Consider the following 17,723-nt stretch of genomic DNA (forward strand, 5'->3'; position numbering starts at 1 on the left):
TGCACAGATGAGGGAACTGAGGCAGGTCGTAAGGGTGACTCCAGGACGTGGCCCCTTTCTGCTGGCCCTCCCTCTGAAGACCAGCCGCCCCCCAGCTCTGCCCACTCTGCCTCCGTCTTTTCTGTTGCTTCGCGTGAATGGGGTCTCTGGATTCCTTTCTTTCCCCTTTTCCAATAATTATCATTCATCTGGATATCAGGGCTTCACATCTGTGACTCTTGGCACCGGTCCCTGTTGGCCACAATCAATGCGTAGCTCTGTGTGGCGCCGGTGTAGACTCGAGACCCCCCACCTCATTTGCTGTGATTGGATTGGTGGGTCCTACTCCTGAGCATCCTTCAGGCTGCCAGCACATGCCACCGCCACATACCATCACCACATGCCACCGCCTCAGCTGCTCCTGGTCCCGGCTTAATCTCTCTCTCTTTATTGTTGATATTAGAATAGGTAAGGAGATGTCACTTGTCCAAGTCTTTGTTTACCATTTCTCAACCGGACTCCTTTGTTCACCTGCGCAGGTGTCTACTGAACACTCGGGCACATTATGGGGTGTGGGGAGTGGCCAACACTTGAGCAGATGGCGTAATTTGAGTCGTCACGAGGCTTAAGAATAGGATGTATCTGATGACACGTGTGGGGTGCTCGGTCAGAGCTCACTGCAGTGGTTGTGAGTAGCCACTGGTGAGGGGGAGAATTCCATACACTGACTGCCATCGAGTCAATGCCAACTCAGAGACCCCGTAGGACAGAGTAGAACTGCCCCTTGAGTTTCGGAGATGTAACTCTTCACAGGAGTGGAAAGGTTGGTCTTTCTTCGGCTGGTGGTTTCGAACTGCTGAGCTTGCAATTAGCAGCCCACTGCGTAACTGCCACGCCACCAAGACTCCGGTCCACATCCAAGAGCTTGCCTTTCTGCCGTGTCTCCTGTGGGCCAGTATTGTGGAGCAGCGTGCTGCTGGTCTCGGTCCTCCAGACTCTCATGCCAGGTAGGCTTGTCTCTGCCAAGGGAGAGGCCTCTCCCCTGGGTGACCGCACTGACTGTCCGGGGTGCTCCTCTCTACAGAGACCAGCCAAGCAAGGGGTCCAGCCCTTCAGGCAGAGACCCTGGGCTCTGCAGGGCCCCAGTTGGTTTGGATCACAGGCTTGATTTCAGCCCTCAAGATGCTGGCTGCTGGGATGGACCTGACAAAAGGATGTGTTACCATAGTGACCACCGAGAAACAATTCCTTTGATGAGAGAGTTCAGAGGCGGGTGAGCGTCGGGTCCAGATGGGGCACTCGGAGATGTCTCTGTGGAAGGGGGAGCATTTTAACTGGGGTTTGCAGTAGACATGAGATTAAGACATGTTTGGGGACACTCTGGGTTGTGGCAGAAGGTGGTCTGAACAGAGGGCAGGAAGGTTTGGCAGCTCACCAGAGTAGCCACGTGCACTGGGTCAGCCAGATAAGAAGTAAACATTGTCACCACACAGCAGGGCCATCTGTTATGCAGCAGTTTGACAGCAGTGGCTGACTGATACAGCAGGGACTTCGGTCGATCGAGACTGTCCTTCGCTGGGCCCAGCTGTGCTCCCAGCTCTTTAATCCTTCTTGGACAGGGGGCTATTTGAGGAAGGTTCTGCTCACAGCAAAAGGAAGGGGTGTGAGAGAACCAGCCCACCATGCAAACCTATCGCAAACCTCTGCGCCAGGCATGCCCACCAGTCCCATGGGTCTCACGGCTAAGCCTGAAGTCCAGGTTCCTGTCCATCGCGAGAACAAAGCAAGTTGCATGGACAGGTCCAAAGATAATGAGACAGGAACGCTTGTTCCTGCCCATTCGGGGGAGCCCGGAGTGTGGAGAACTCGGGTTCTGACCTCGGGAGCTGTCCCGAGTGGCACTGGGCTTTGGCCTCTCTCGAGATGGGCAGCTGAGAGCCGATGGGGTCGTGGAAGTGCCGCCAGGTCTGCCCTGCCTGGGGCTCAGGCGTCCTGGCTGCGTGAAGTCAGCTCCATCGCTTCCAGCGGGGCCAAGTGCCGGCAGCTGTGCCAGCCTGGGTGTGGCCTCTACTGGGCTGAGCCTTACACCCACAGCCTGGCGTGTTGAGCACCTGCCCTGTGCTGGGTGTTCCCCGGGAGCGCTCGGTGTGGCCGTGCACCCCACAGGCCAAACCCCAAGACCCATGTGTCAGAGTAGACCTGCGTTCCACAAGGCTCTCATGGCCGTGCCCCGGAGGAGGCAGAGCACTGGACCTTTCTCCCAAGGCCCCTCGTGTGGGTTTGAGCCGCCGGCCTCTGGGTTAGTAGTTGAGTGCTTGACCTTTGCCCCACCCTAAGAGGGAGGGCTTGGAGAGGCTAGAGCTGAGTCACTCGGCTAGGAAGGGGTCCGGCTGAGGTCAACGCCACGGTTGGCTTGCTCTTGGAGTGTGCATTTGTGCCCGCACCCAGGCTGCCTGGCAGGAAGCTCACAAGGTCGTGTGGTCTGGAGGAAGGTCTCCAGTGACAGCTCTGTCCCTTGGCCGCCGTGTGACTTTGGAGACGTCACTGCAGCATTCTGGGCTTCAGGCTCTCCGCGTGTCCCCTTCTCTCAGAGGAGTTCTGAGCTGGACTCTCGGTCCGCAGCAGCCCCAGGGGGGCGTCTCCAATACAGGCATCCTGGTCTGACAACACCCGCCGTGCTCTTGTTTAAAAACAAACCAACCAAACACTCACACGCTCGAAACACACTCCTGCTTTCCAACCAGGGGCCCTGGCCGGTCTCCGCTGCAGTGAGCCGTGTCCAGGCGTCTGTCGCGGTGAAGCCCAGCCAGCAGCGACCACCACAGACCCTCCCTAGCCGGCTGTGGCATCTGTTTGGGAAGGGTGGGGGAGCCATTCGTTCTGCCAGGGCCCCAGCGTCTATAGCTGCCCATCTTGTCTCTCTGACAGGGCTTTCCTGGGGTAAGTAGCCACTGCTGTGTGGTTGTGTCCGGCCTTCGGGAGCATGGCGGGCACTTGCCCAAGGAAGTGCTGTCCCCATATCTACTAGCTTTTCATTCATTTCAACCACCACTGGTTCTGATGTTCACGGTGCCTAGCCTGGGGGTAGATGCTGGGCTAACGGGAAGGATGGGAACCAGCCACTGCCCAGGACCCATGGACATGGGAGCCAAGCAGCACAGTGTGGGCTGAGAGGAGCCTGGACGGAAGCAGGTGTGTGCAGAAGGACGGGAGGAGCCAGTGCTGCCTGGTCGTGCTTCAGCCACGTCGTGGGAGGAGACAATGCTTGAGCTGAGGCCAGGGAGATGAGCAGTTCCCCAAAGCAACTCAGAAAAAGGAAGTTGTACCAGGCAGAGCAGGGGAGAGGTGGCACAGGAGCCCTGGCAGCTGGGCCAGGGAGAACCAGAGGGGATGGTGGGCTTGTAAACCAGACAGGGATAGCGTCAGCTCTGACCGCCCTTTGTGATTCCACCTCTGGAACAGTGGTTCTCAACCTGGGGGTCACGACCCTTTCACAGGGGTCGCCTAAGACCATTGGAAAACACATATTTCTTTTTTTAATTAATAAATCTTTTTATTGGGGCTCATACAACCCTTATCACAATCCATACATACATCAATTGAGCAAAGCACCCTTATACATTCGTTGCACTCATCATTCTCAAAATTCACCTTCTACTTGGGTTCCTGGAATCAGCTCGGTTTCCCTTTTTTCCCCCTCCCCTTCGCTCCCCGCTCCCCCCTTCCCCCTGGTCCCTTGATAGTTTATAAATAATTATTATATCTTATCTTACACTCCCCAGCGTCTCCCCTCACCCACCTCCCCATTGCCCATCTCCCAGAGAGGAGGTTACACATAGATCTCCAAGATCGGTTCTCCCTTCCTACACCCCCTTTCCCTCCTGGTATCGCCACTCCTACCGCGGGTGTTGAGGGGTTCGTCTCTCCTAGATTCCCTGTGTTTCCAGATCCCTACTGCACCGCTGTACATCCTCTGGTATAACCAGGTCTGCAAGGTAGAATTGGGGTCATGATAATTGGGAGGGGAGGAAGCGTTCAGGAACTAGAGGAAGGTTTTGAGTTTCATTGTTGCTACACTGAACCCTGAGTGACTCATCTCCTCCACACTACCCCTCTGGAAGGGATGTCCAGCTGTCTACAGATGGGCATTGGGTCCCCATCATGTACTCCCCCTCTTTCACGGTGATGTGATTCTCGCCACCACCCCGCCTTTGTTGTTTGAGACCTGGTCTCCTCTGCCCTTCACGATCACCTATGTTGGTGTGTTGCTTCCGTGTGGGCTTTGTTGCTTCTGGGCTAGATGGCCGCTTGTTTGCTTTCAAGCCTTTAAGTCCCCAGACGCTATATCTCTCAGTAGCTGAGCACCATCAGCCTTCTTCACCACACTTGCTTATGCACACTTTCATCTTCAGCGATTATGTGAGGAAGGTGATCACACTGATTGTTTTTGTTCCTTGGTGTCTGCTACATGGTCCATTCAACACCTTGTATTCGCTTAGACCATGTGCTTCTTCCATGTGGGCTTTGTTGCTTCTGAGCTAGATGGCTGCTTGTTTGCCTTCAAGCCTTAAAAACCCCAGACACTATATCTTTTTGATAGCCGGGCACCATCAGCTTTCTTCACCACGTTTGCTTACACACACGTCTGTCTTCAATGATCATGTCGGGAAGGTGGGTATCCTGCAATGACCATTTAGCAGGGCGAGGTACTATTGTATTGGGGGAGTATGCATGAGGAGGCCCAATGTCCATCTGCTACCCTACTACTGAACCTATAAATATATGCATATAAATCTATTGACCCCCATAATCATAAATATATTTACATATGTACATATCTGTATTTAGGCTTCTCTGTATGCACTTTGCCTCCTACTCCTTTCCTCTATTTCCTTTCGCTTTCCTCCTGTCCCACTACCATGTTCAGCCTTCATTCTGGTTTCAGTAATTCCTCTCAGTTACCTTGCCCTTGGTCACTCCATACCAGTCCTCCCCCCCTCCCTCCTCTGGTTTTGAACCACTCGCTGTTCCCATATCCCTGTGTTGGGCGACACCTCCTCCCTTCCCCTACCTCCCACACTCTCATGTTCCTCCAGGACCGTTGGTCCCATTATTTTCTCCTCTCATTGTTTGTCCAGCCTATCTTGCCTAGGTGGACCTGCGGATATAGTAATATGTGCATACAAATACGGATGGCTTTGACAGCGCCCAAGTGGCACATATGAATATGGCTTCGACAGCAGCAACACTGACACGCTGATAAGCAGAAAAGCCACTAACATACAAAATTTACAAGGTAAAAAAAAAGAAAAGACAAAACAAAAAGATAGCAAATATTAAAAGAAAAATTGCTAGTAGTTCAAGGTCAGTTCGTTGCCCTTTAGGGGTGTTTTCTAGATGTAACTTGTGAGGTACCACGTCCTGGCCTGAAAGTCCATCCTTTATACTCCCTCGGGATCCCTTTGCTCTGCTTCCTCCGCTGCTCCACTGCACGCCCCCAGTGTTTGCCTCAGTGTGGTGGGGTCAGCTCAGTCGCACATCCCCCACTGTGTATCAGGTGCTGTCCCGTGGAGGGCCATGGGAAAACACATCTTTCTGATGGTCTTGGGAAACGAGACACGTATCCGTCTCCAGGCAGGTCCGCCCACCTATGAGTGCTCGGCGTGAAGACTGTTACCCCTGCGACACCACGCTTCCACCAGAGTTTCACTGATTTGTCATTAGAAACAAATATTTCACACTATAGAATTACATATTGTTTTGTGATTCATCACTATGCTTTAATGATGTTCAATTTGGAATAATGAAAATACATCCTGCCTATCAGATGTTTACATGACGATTCATCACAGTAGCAAAATGACAGTGATGTAGCAGCAACGAAAATCATGTGATGCTGGGGGGTCCCCAGCGCCTGAGGCACTGTGTGACAGCGGACGACAGGCCTGAGGATGGTGGAGAAGCACTGCTCCAGAGGCAGCCTTCTCCGGGGTTCCAAGACAGCTAGTCGGGAGAAAGGCTCCCGATGTTGCAGGGCGGGCGGGACACAGGCTTCCCACTCCCGTGCAGGCTCAGTCTCAGCAGCCCACACGGGGTGGGGGGCGGGGGCAGCCCTTCCCTGCCCTCGAGGGTGGCTGCTGCCAGTCAGCATCGACCTAAAGGTTACATTTTGAGTCCTCTAGGAGATTCAAGAAATCCCCAGAAACATTGAACTTCCTGTGAGCAGAAAGTTACCCTCTGGAGTCGATCCAAAGGGAATGGCCCTGCTGGAGAAAGCGGGGGCATCCAGGCCGTCCAGAAACTGAGGTCCGGAGTGCTCCAGGAGGACACTTTGGAAGCATATGGAGATGTCGCTTCAGTTAATCTACGCAGTGTCCCGGTTACAACAAACGTGACGGCTGGCCGCCGTGATTTCCTTATGCTCCCAGAGCCGGCGGGGCTGTAAGTGGGTATCCGCGCCACCATGGCTGGGCCCCAGCTGAGAAGGCTGGAAGAATCTGGAAGCTTTGTCCCTCACACGTCTGGGATGGACGGAGGCCGCAGTTGAAGCTGGCAAGTAGAAAGCCTGTGTGCAGCCTCCCTGCCCTCTCTCCGTGCGGGTTCAAAGGGCTTCCTCTCTGCATGGCGGCTGTTCCAAGAGGCAGGAAGTGGAAGCTGCCCATTTCTCAAGGTCTGGCGTGGTCATCCCTCCTGCCTGATGCTCCTGGTCCAGGCCATCACAGTGCCACACCCAGTCACCAGGGTGCTGTCACTGTCAAGGGCACAGGGAGATTCCTCACAGGGTGGGGGGTCCTGGGCCGCCATCTTCGGGAAGTACGACCTAGCTCAGAGAAGCACACGGGTGCCCTTGGGAGCTGAGGGAAACACGTCTGTGTTGTTTGTTTGCAGACTAAGGGGGTTCTCTGAGGCCGGTCTGGGAGTGCTCAATAGACCGGTGATCCCACACACACACACACACACTCAGTGTTCTCCCTTCTCAGTGTTCTTCCCACAGCTTGTGCCGCCCAGCCTGACCCATTTCTCTCACATCGTTCTGTGTGCATGAAAACCTCTGGCCATTAGCATCGCGGTCAGCTGAGTGGTCACAGACCACAGGCCAGGAGGACAGGGCTGTTCCCAGCCAGGCAGTGCCCAGGGGAGGAAGCCGCGGTGACCTGGGGATTCCCTTAGGACGGTGCTTGGAGCGCAGCAGTCCCCTCGGCCGATGTGGACACAGCCAGTGTGGGCAGCCAGCCTTGCCCTGGATGGGCTTGTTGGCAGAGACCCAGGCCAGGGACTCGGTATGTTCACTCAGACACACCCACTTTGAACCCCATAAAGGGCCCGGTCATGCCAGGCCCTCAGACGGAGACGGCCGGGAGCCAGAGCTCTTTCAGGAGTCCTCGCAACCTGAGGGCGAGCCCTGTACCCCAAAGACCCCCAGGCCTGTGCCGCGTGGCCAGGGGGACTCCACAGTGAGCACGACAGACTCCCCACATCCAGGAGCTGTCAGCCTGTTGGAAAAACAAATGGCACAGAAGCAAGCAGCTCACTGTAGACTGTCCTTGGTAAGAAAGGAAACCACATCAGAATCCGAGCCTGGCTCAGGGAGGGTGGTGGTGGTGGTGTTTTAGCAGAGTGGCTCTTAAGGGCGAAGCTTCAGGAGGGGTTCAAGGAAGAGCGAGCTGTTGGAGGGGGTCAAACAGGGAGCGAGGGGACAGACCTGGGGAGTGGGAGTTTGGTTGGTAACTGTGAAGCCTCCACTTTTTAGCTCCTAGTTACATGGGAGTCCTGGGTGGGGGTGGGAGGAGGTTTAGAACAGAGGAGGGACAGGATCCAACTTACTTTTTTAAAGCACACACTAGGGAGGGGGTGGAGGGTAGAAGCCAAGGGAAGAAGTAAGTGGCTCTTGGAATAATCTAAAAGGGAAGAAGGTGCTAGACCAAAGGAGGAGCCGCCAGCGGCCTGGGAAGGAGGCGTGGCTGGGCCGTGGGCTCCCACTGGGTGGGGAGTGCTAGCGGGAGCGGAGCTGAGTCAGGGCTGGGGAGCAACAGGACTGGTTTTATCAGTGGCCGTCATGTCCGACTCCTGCAAGGTCGTTGTGGGACGCTTGCGGGGCCCCAGGGGAAATGTGAGCAGGGCGCTAGATAGATGAGCCTGGGACGCAGGGCGGGGTCTCCGCTGGAAGGGTCAGTTTAGGGATCCTCAGCGTGTGTACGGGGCTTGGCACTGTGGGAGCAAATGGAATCACGAAGAAAAGTGAGGACAGAGACAAAAGGAGGTCTAAACACGGAGCCACGGGACACCCCAGTCTTTACCAATTGGGGTGATGAGTCAAACGCCAGCAAAAGGAGATGGGGAAGACGCACACAGATGGAAAAGCCAGGGGCAGAGGGGCACCTTGAATGCCAGGGTCCAGCACTGAGCAACCGTGACGCTGGGGCTGGGCCCTATCTGGCCGCCTCCCTGCACGGGGCGACCATGTCTCATCACAGAAACCCTGAGGGACAGGGGCACGTCACTGGCAGAGCTCCTTCAAGGGCGACGAGAGGAGGGTGGCTGTGCCCTGCAGATGGAGGCACACGACGCAGGGTGCGCAGTGCAGACCTACGAGCGGGGACCTCAGAAGGAAGCGCGAAGCTGCACAGCGAAGGTTGAGACTTCGTGCAGACCCCGAGGAGGAGAGCCGGATGGCTTCATCGGGAGAGAGACGCGTGAAGGGAGCCGGAGGTGCCCGCCAGCCCAGGTGGCGTCGCGTGAGGGCCATCCACAGTGCAGTTTGATGAGGTTGCAGGCGTGGGGTGAACGAGGAGGCCACAAGCGAGTGGCTTGTTTGGGCTAGGGAAGCCTGCTCCTTGGGGTTAGTCAGAGAGGAGGCCAGAAAGGTCGAGGGTGGGCCAGTGGGAAACCCTGTCCTGAAGGAGCTTCACAGTCTAGCTGGGAGATAAGATAAAGCCCCACTGTGGGGCAGGGGCAGGGGGGCTTAAGCGAGAGGCCTGAGGAAACGGCACGGCTCCGAGCTCGGTGGAATGAGAAAGGCTGCGGTGGAACGTGGACCTTGAAGAGTGTGTAGACCAGGGGTCCTCAAACTTTTTAAACGGGGCCAGTGCACTGTCCCCCAGACCCGTTGGTGGGCTGGACTATAGTTTTAAAAAAAAAACTATGAACAAATTCCTATGCACACTGCACATATCTTATTATGAAGTAAAAAGCAAAACAGGGCAAAAACACCCGGCGGGCTGGATAAATGTCCTCGGTGGGCCGCATGTGGCCCACGGGCCGTGGTTGGAAGACCCCTGGTTGTAGACTTTGAGCATACCGAGCACGGAGACGTGCTTGGTGGAGAAACAGAGCCGTGTGCCACACGCTCAGGCGGCGGAGCTTGATGGAGGGGAGACTGGCAAGCGTCCTTAGGGATGGAGCCACAGAGCTTCACAGCCTTAGTGCGTGCACGGGTTCTGGGGAGCCATGGTAGGCTCCCGAGCTGTGGGGGGACACAGTGGAAGCTGGTTCTAGGAAGACTTGTCGGACGACAATGTACGGGTGAATCAGGGAAAAGGGTCTGCAGGCAGGAACTCTTGGAGTCAGGACACAGCGGTTGGGAAAGTGTGGGCCTCAGCAGCAGACCCTGGTGGGTCCTGTTATCAGTTGGCCAATCCTCCCACTCCACCCCCAATATATGTTGTCTGCCTCTTAAGACTTCTACAGGCAGGAAACAGCCAACGCAGCTCCATCTGTTCTCTTCAAAAAGAAATAAAGAAAATAACCTCCCAGGAGCACCTTGGGGCTCTGTAGACCTGCTGGGGAGAGGGTAGGACCCTGATCTTCTGGGTTTCAGAGGGTGGGGGTCATAGTCTCCTGGATCTCAGTCCACAGCCTCCCAGCTTTCAAAGAGGAGCGTCTTCCTCGGCTCTGTGCTGCAGTGTGAGCCAGCCATTAGTGTGTATCAGGGAGATGGACCTCGAGCCAAAGCTGAGGGGCAGGACCCAGGCCCAAGAGCAGGAAAGCAGGTCCTACTGGGGCTTCGAGGGTAGGGTTGTCACTCAGATGGACTAGCAGAACGGGTCGCTCAAACCTGAGGGGCAGGACTGCCATCTCAGTGGGCCCAGAAGGCAGACCCGCGGCTAAGTGGCTTCTACCCAGAATCAAGAGTGTGTCCCACACCGAGGGGCTGGAGAGTAGGCCATTGTCTGGATAAGAGATGAGCAGATAGGGTTATTTTGAAGCCTGAGAGCTAATGAAAATTGTTCTGCAAAACACTCTTGTCCTCCAATTTCTCCCATATGTAATGGAAATTCTCTGTACCTGCCCCACCATTGTATTTCAGAAGCAGATCCCTTGTATTCTAGATTTCACAGGTTGGTGGATGGAGAGGTACTTAGTCTTGGGATGGAATTGCCTGGTGTGTTGATTCAGAGGATTCTGAAGATGAGCTTTTGGTGGGTTGAAGACGTCAGGAATGATGCGATGTGGTGAATGTGCTTGATGCGTAGCAAGGACATGGGTTTTGGAAAGCCAGAGAGTTTTAGCTTGTGTTCCCCTAAAACGTGTGTCGTAAGTCCTAGCCGCCACACTTGTGGCTCGATTGCTATTGGGGAGTGGGTTTGTTAAAGCTCTCAGGAGAGATAGGCCTCGCTCCTTGGCTTCTCACGAGAAAGAATTCATGCCAAAGCCTGGTTTGTGATCCCAGTGGGTTTATAGAGATTAGAAGCAGTTTCAGGTCCTACAGTAAATGGAACACAAGCCAGTCAGAGTCCGAGGCACATTTGCGGGACTGCGGCCTGGTCGCTCCAGACTGCGGCCTGGCTGTACTACATCCTACATGGTGTAGCAGCCGCTGGGAAAGAGAGGCAGCCCAGAGCAAAATCTCTGGCTTTTTCAGGGTCACCTTGGGAGGCGTGGTCGGTTGTACTGGTCAACCCCATTGGCTGGATCAAATTCACCTGGCTTAGATGGCCCAACCCAGGTGTGATGCCCACCTAGGTGTACCACCCCTTCCTGGCTGGAAGCTCCAACCTCTGAGCATGCGTCATGGGCGCCCCAGTCCTTGTGGTAGCTATCTAACAGGTTTCTCCCTATCATGTTAATGGGGCAGGATTCCTGTGGGGTGTGTCTTGAGGGGGTCTCATCTGAGGCATACAGGAGATTGAACAAGCGAGCAAACCGAGGAGCGATGGGGCAAGACCCATGCTAAGCCTCGTGGACATCTCAAGGAACCGGACACAGCAGCTAAGGGGACAAGGGCCTTCCTTCAGAGCCAACCAAGCCAGCACCCTGCGTTCACACTGCAGGTCTCCTCGGCTGTGAGGAAACGCATTTGTGTTTGGTAAAGTCACCTGCTCGTGGGCTGTGTTACAGTCACAAGGGTAACGAAGACAGGCCCCCGGTGGCCTTTTGCTTGGCTGGGCCCAGGGTTGTAATGCTGCTCACGGGCCTCTCGGACCTTCAGGAACACCGCCAGCCTTCTACCACCCAGAGGCCTGTGCAGAGGAGCCAGTGAGGGCCACACATTCCCGTCACTTCTTGCTGGGCTGACTTCGCAGGTGCGAATTTCGTTCCACCCGGCATCCCACTCAGTTCTCCCAGAAGCCTCACGAGATAGGGCCTGGCATCATCTCCATTTTTTCGGATGAGGAAGATGAGGGTCCGAGAGGTTCCGGGACTTGCCCTGGCATACAACTGGGAAGCGGTAGGGCCAGGATTCGAACCTGCATCTCTCTGATCCCCAAATCAGCCTCAACCGCTAAGGAAGGTTGCTTTGAAGAGACTCTATTCAATACTTAAACCAAGACCAGCACCCACTACCCCCACTAGAGGGAAGGGCAAGGGTCTCCTATCCTCAGCCTCCCCCTACTCCCAGGCCAGGTCAGGGCAGAGTCTCAAGGTGAGCAGAGAGAGCCCAGAAATAGGAACCATAGACTGAGTCCACAGGCACGTGCCCTGCGCCTGGTGTGCACAGATGTGTTCTGCAGATGGACTTGTGTCAGGCACATGTGTGGTAAGTTTCTGTCAGCTCAGTCTTTGCCCAGGGGTCTTAACTAGGTTTTACACATGAGGACTTCGATGCTAAGCAGATGGCTGCTGTCCCAAGCCGGGATTTGAACCTGGGCCTGTCTGATTCCTGGGCCTGCAATCCTGACATTCCTCCCTGGCTCTAGTTCTCACCAGCAGAGACCTCTGGAGCTGGCAGGAGCTGGGAGAGGGCCAACCAGCCCAGGCACTGCCTTTTCCTGCCCCAGTGGCTCTTTGCATATGAATATGGGCCTGTTTACAGCCGCAGGCTAGTGGCTTTCCCCTGGGGAGCTGCGCTGGGACCACAGGTGCAGGCAGGGTTGAATTAGGGACAGGGCCTTCTCTCCTGCCCAGCCCAGCACGGGCTGACCTCTGGCCTGGAATGAAAGGCTTTCCATAAGTGCTTGGCTGGACTGCAGCCCAGCTGTGTGGTGGGTGGGGGGCCAGGATGGGAAAGCAACCAGCAAAAGAATTCAGGAACCTGAGAACCGGGCCAGGATCCTGCCAGCAAACCCCTCCGGTGCAATTGGGAAGGAAACGTCCTCGGTTGCCCTGGGCAGAGCAGGGCCCGAGGGCCCTTGGCTGCCCGCCCAGCCCTGCAGAGGGCCTCAGGCCCAAGGACTCCTGCTCTGCTGGTGGAAGCAAGGTCTCAGGGTGAAACAGCAAGCCTCCCAGGACAGGATGCAGAAACTAGATACTCTTGGATGCCTCTCTCTGAACCTCAAAGAATGCTGGGCTTCTCTTCCAGCCATAGCTGAGCACAGAGGCCTCCTGCCTCTGTAGGGCAGGCTGGGGTTAGCAGTCAGACCTGAGATGTTTGTTCTGAGAATCGGGGCCTTGTGGGCGAAGGGAACATACTGCCTGGGCCCCTCCCTCCTCCATCTGATCCCTCAGCCGTGAGATGAAGGGCCTGGGTCCGGAGAGCTCACAGTCGCTCCAGCCCCTTCAAAGAGCCAGGACTGGGGTGGAAGAGGGCTTTGGAGCCACGAGGGTGGACGCCAGGCCCGGCACCGTGACCAGAGCACCTCAACGTGCAGGAAAAAGTCCCCCTGAGCCACACTCCACCCAGACAGACCCAGAGAGGCTGCAGTCTGTCTGTCTGTGGAGGGTGTCTTCATCCTGCCCTTGCGTGTGGGAGAGCTGGAGATGGTGGAAACTCACTTCAGCCCCGGCAGCGGAGCCATCCCTGGACCAGCCACTCAGCATGGGGAAGCCGCTGCCTCCCTCCACTGGCACTGTTGCCCCTCCCGGTGGCAATGGGCCCTCAAACTGCCAGCCTTCTCTCTGTCCTTCCGCCTACCTCACTCCCTCTCATCCCGCCCAAGCGGCCCTGCGAGTTTCAGAAGGGTCCCCTGCCCACAAAGACAACACCGGCCAGCATGGATGAAGGAGCGGGTCGGAGGTGCGAACACTGCATGGGCAGGGCTGCCCAGCCAGTGCATCGGCTCCGGGCGCTCAGTGTTTCCACACACGCCCCACCACCTGAGAGCAGGGGGAGCCCCGTGCTTTGAGCTAGAAGATATCATAATGGATGCACGAAAAAACTGTTCTAGAAATAACGGTAGTGATGTACGCCCCACTCGCTAATGTACCGAAATCACTGTTACAGGATGCGTCAGTTACACATCAACACTTTCGCCGCTGTTTGGGTTTTTAAAAATATTCTTGAAGATGTCATGACTTCTCTTGGGGCTCCAGTCCTTGGAGGGAACTGCTGCCCCCCTGTCATTATCAACAGAGGACAGCTAGAGCTCCTCTTCCAGGAAGCCCTCTGGGATAGCACCAGACTCGACCTCTTCCCCCTCCTCCCCTCTAGTCCATCACGCTCCAGGCTCCCGCTGCTTCCCGGCACTCGGTGTGTGGCTTGGCGACTGCCCTTGGCATAGTTCCCCGGATGGCATGGCACCCTGAGTGCCAGCACCTCCTGCTCTGGGTGCTCCCAGCCCTGAGGCGAGTGTGGGGACCACACCTGGGTTTGGGCATTTGCTCTGATTTCTTTTCCCAAACTTTCTCTTTCTTCCCAAAAACCGAAATGCATTTCTGAGTATCAGCCTACTCTCTACGTGAAGAAGTGAGAAAGCGCCTGCCATCCCAGGCACCCCGAGATAACTGTGGGGTCACCGGTTCCCCCAGGCTCCGTGTGTGCATGTGAATGCGCAAGCACGCACATTTGCTTACTACAGAGATTGCACTTTGACATTTTTCAGAATTCACTTAACATCCCGTGGATGGTCCTCCAAGTAAATAAACCCAAGCCTGGGCCCCTCGTGTGTAGCATCCTGTTTGCTGTTTGAGACGTCATTTATAGAAAGGATCCCCTCTTCAGGAACCCTGGTGCCGTGATTAGGCCACCGGTTTGAACTCACCAGCTGTTGGGTGAGAGGACAGAGCTGGCAGCCCGTCCCTGTAAATACTTCACCCTGGGGGCAGTTCTACTCTGCCTGCGGGGGCAGAGGCGCCGTGAGTCGGCAAAGATTGACAGTGTACAAGGACATTGCCAGACTTGGGGGATGGGGGAGTTCTACTTTTTCCCATCACTTGTGGTTCTACACTAACATCTCCTTGGCTAATTGTTGATAAACTTCCTTTTTTTTTCTTAGAATAACCCGTGTATAAAGATATTTGTAGACTGAACGCCCCAGCACCTGCCGGGCACTGAGCAGGGCTCCTGGGCCCGGTCGCTCGTGGAGTGGGGGTGGGGGTAGGAAGGCTCAGCATGACCCTGGCTTTCTGTCCTTGCAGGGGGGCTCAGCGGGGCGACAGTCATCGACTCCCTGGACACGCTCTACCTCATGGAGCTGGAGGAGGAGTTCCAGGAAGCCAAGGCCTGGGTTAAAGAGCACTTCACCCTGAACGTGGTGAGTCCCCGGGTCAGCCCCACCTGTCAGCTCTGGGGCGTCACCGGGTACAAAGCCAAGCTAGCTGTCCATAACCCAGGGCTTCGGCGCCCTCTACTCCAGTTGGTCCTCCAGTACTGACCAGCCTGGTCCCTCCCCTGGGTGGGGGACAGCCACCACCACTCCCAGGCGCGTAGCTCACACCCAGCAAGCCCCTTCCGGGGCTGTAACTGGCTCATTGCCGCCCCACCCCCCTCTAACCAGCACCTGGTTAGAACCCCATGAGCAGGCTTGGGGTTCCCTTGTTTTCCAGCCATGTGGAATCCTCGGTCAAGGCCAGGGGCCTGGTGCAGAGGGTGGTGGTACTTCATTCTGATGTCACAAAGGCCTGCATGCAGACCTCAGAGGTCTCGGCTCACCAGAGGCTGTTTTGAGAGGTGTGGGGGGTGAGAAGTAGGGGTAGGCGGGAGGGCAGACAGCCACCGTAAACAGGACACAGGGCCCTGCCCACCTGCACCAGCCACAGCCCTGCCAGGATGAACTGGCAGCGGTGGCAGTGGCTAATTCCCAGGCATGCTGTGAGGGTTAAACACTCGGGGTGTTGTCAAAAGCACGTTATAGCCTGTGAATTCGTAGGAGGCATCATCCTGGTTATAAAGGTCATTGCCATTCTGATGGTCGGAGTGAGGGGAGGGCATTCTGAATCCACCCATTACCGACGCCGTGGGGTTGTTCTAGGGGGAGGGGCAGCAAGAGGGGTCTGCACAGGACGCTCTGCCCCTCTGCTGGCATCACCCCTCTGGTGGGAGAGGGAAGCAAGGCAGTGGCAGTGGCAGGGCCAGGGGAGGGAGCCCAGGGGCGGGAGCCCAGGGGCGTTCAGGCAGCTGGAAGGCGGGGCAGTCTCCTTAGGATATCTTCCAAAAAACAAGCCAATGTCCAGTCAAAGCAGTGGCTTGAGAGGGGCTCTGCTGAGCCAGTTCAAGACAGAGGGGAGCTCGGGGTCATGGGGACTGGGATTCTGGGAGGGTAGTCTTCATCGGTGTCCTGGACAGACACAGGACAACCGCGGGGACTTTTTAGGAGGATGTTTTAAGGAGACGGAAAACTGCAGTGGTGAAGAAAAGGCCAGGGATTCTTTTTTCCCTCACGACAGTGCGCAAGCCCAGTCTGCAGGGTGGCAAGGACTGCCCTGCAGGATCTCCCCGAGAAACCTCCCCCGCCACCCTGCTGCCCTGAGGTTGCCCTCAACGCATTGGTTGCCCAAATGCCAAGCACAGTGGAAAGGGGCACGGTGTGAGTCCCTGCAGGGTGGTCAGACGCGTGTTTGGCGTGGTGTAAACCGCAGACTTCTACAGGGAAGGGTCCCAGAGATGGAAACTCCGCCTTCCGAAGTGGAGAGCCCACGGGGAAGGATCGGTTGAGAACACAGCTGCGCACGGTGATGGTTTTCAACATAAGGACCTCGGGTCGTATAGTAATGCACATTCAGCCATGTACATTGACAATGTTTTTGAAAAGGTACTTTGTCGGTGGAAAAGTTTCTCCCAGATAAAAGGATTTTGCTGTTGCTGTTATCAGTAATAAGAGCCTGTGCTGTGGGAGGCATCCTGGGGCAGTGACAGGTCCCTTTATTAGACCACACACTTCACGGGCACCTCCTCCCCTCCTCTCTGGCGGGAGGCCCTGTCAGCCTCATGTGCCACGGGGAAGTCAGGCGGCCTGAGGCTCCGCATGCATCTTTCCCAAAGCTGCGTGAGTGGCTCAGGTGGGGTTTTAACCTGGCTCTGCGGCTTGGCACGATGCCCAGACACCCCTGATTTACAATCGGAACTTAAGAAAGAAAATAACGGAGGCTAAGGCAAGCGTGGGTGTGTCCGCGGGTGAGTGCTGAGGGCCCGGGAGACTGCTGACAGTGGTCAAGTGTCTGCCTGGCACTGCGCCCCCCATAGCCCAAACCCAGGCCCTGTCCTCCCCAGAGCTGCCTCTGAGAGCCCTCCCCGTGCCCTGTCGCCCCCGAGGCAGGGGCCTCTTGGGTTGGTGGGGTGGGGCTGGACCAGAGGAGGCTCCACCAGCCGCAGCTCCCACAGGGGCTTAATGCTGAGCCAGCCTGCGTTTTCCCTGCTGGCCTCCTGCTAGGGCTGGGGCGGGGAGCCAAGCCTGGCATGTACTTGGAATGCTGCCATCTTTTGTTCCCGATGTCCTGCCTCGGGTCACAGGTTCGGGATGAGGTGGGCTGGTCCCAAGGGCCTGGCTGTCTCTGGGAGCCCTGTGGCCATCTCACAAGCTCCAGCCCCCCTGACTTGCTTCCTTCCTTCTGCCCTGCAGAGCGGAGAGGCATCCTTGTTTGAGGTGAACATCCGCTACATCGGAGGACTCCTCTCAGCCTTCTACCTGACGGGAGACGAGGTGAGTGCCAGCCTGGATTGCCCTGGCCGGAAAGGGCCTCAGGGTGCCCCCGTCCCCAGCTCTCATTTCACCTCTGCAAGAACAAGCAGTTCAAAGCTACCGTGCCCCCCTGCCCAGACTGCTCAGGGCACCTGTAGACTCCTTCTCGCTGCTGCCCTGTGATCGGCAAACCCAACCCGCCGCCGTCCGGTCACTCCACCAGGCTGTAGGACAGAGCAGGACTGCCCTGTAAGGTTTCCAAAGCCGTCTTCTTCGCAGACGTGGCCTGCCTCGTCTTCCTGCAGAGCAGCTGGTGGGCTCAGCCCTGTCAGTTAGCAGGCAGGCGCTTAGCCACTGCACCACCAGGCCTTCCGTCCCCCACGCTGTCGTCCGTAGGCACCACCCTACATGCAACTGGAGGAGAGGCCCCCCAGTCCTGTGCTGTGCTCACCTGTCTCCCGAGGTAGATGTTAATCCTCTGAGGACAGCACTGTGCCCCGCTGTCCACTCAGCCTCTCACACAGCACCCAC

At 56.5% G+C, this 17,723-nt stretch overlaps 1 protein-coding gene across 1 annotated transcript in view; it reads left to right on the forward strand.

Moving 5' to 3' along the window:
• Positions 1-17,723, forward strand: part of MAN1C1 (mannosidase alpha class 1C member 1) — a 160,494-nt gene that overhangs the window by 110,199 nt on the left and 32,572 nt on the right. The window contains exons 3-4 of the mRNA XM_075552626.1: positions 14,713-14,828; positions 17,133-17,213. Coding sequence (XP_075408741.1) covers positions 14,713-14,828; positions 17,133-17,213 — 197 coding nt within the window. The remainder of the gene's footprint in view (positions 1-14,712; positions 14,829-17,132; positions 17,214-17,723) is intronic.

Source organism: Tenrec ecaudatus, chromosome 1 (genome assembly GCF_050624435.1).
Source record: "Tenrec ecaudatus isolate mTenEca1 chromosome 1, mTenEca1.hap1, whole genome shotgun sequence".
NCBI classification, from domain to species: Eukaryota; Metazoa; Chordata; class Mammalia; order Afrosoricida; family Tenrecidae; genus Tenrec; species Tenrec ecaudatus.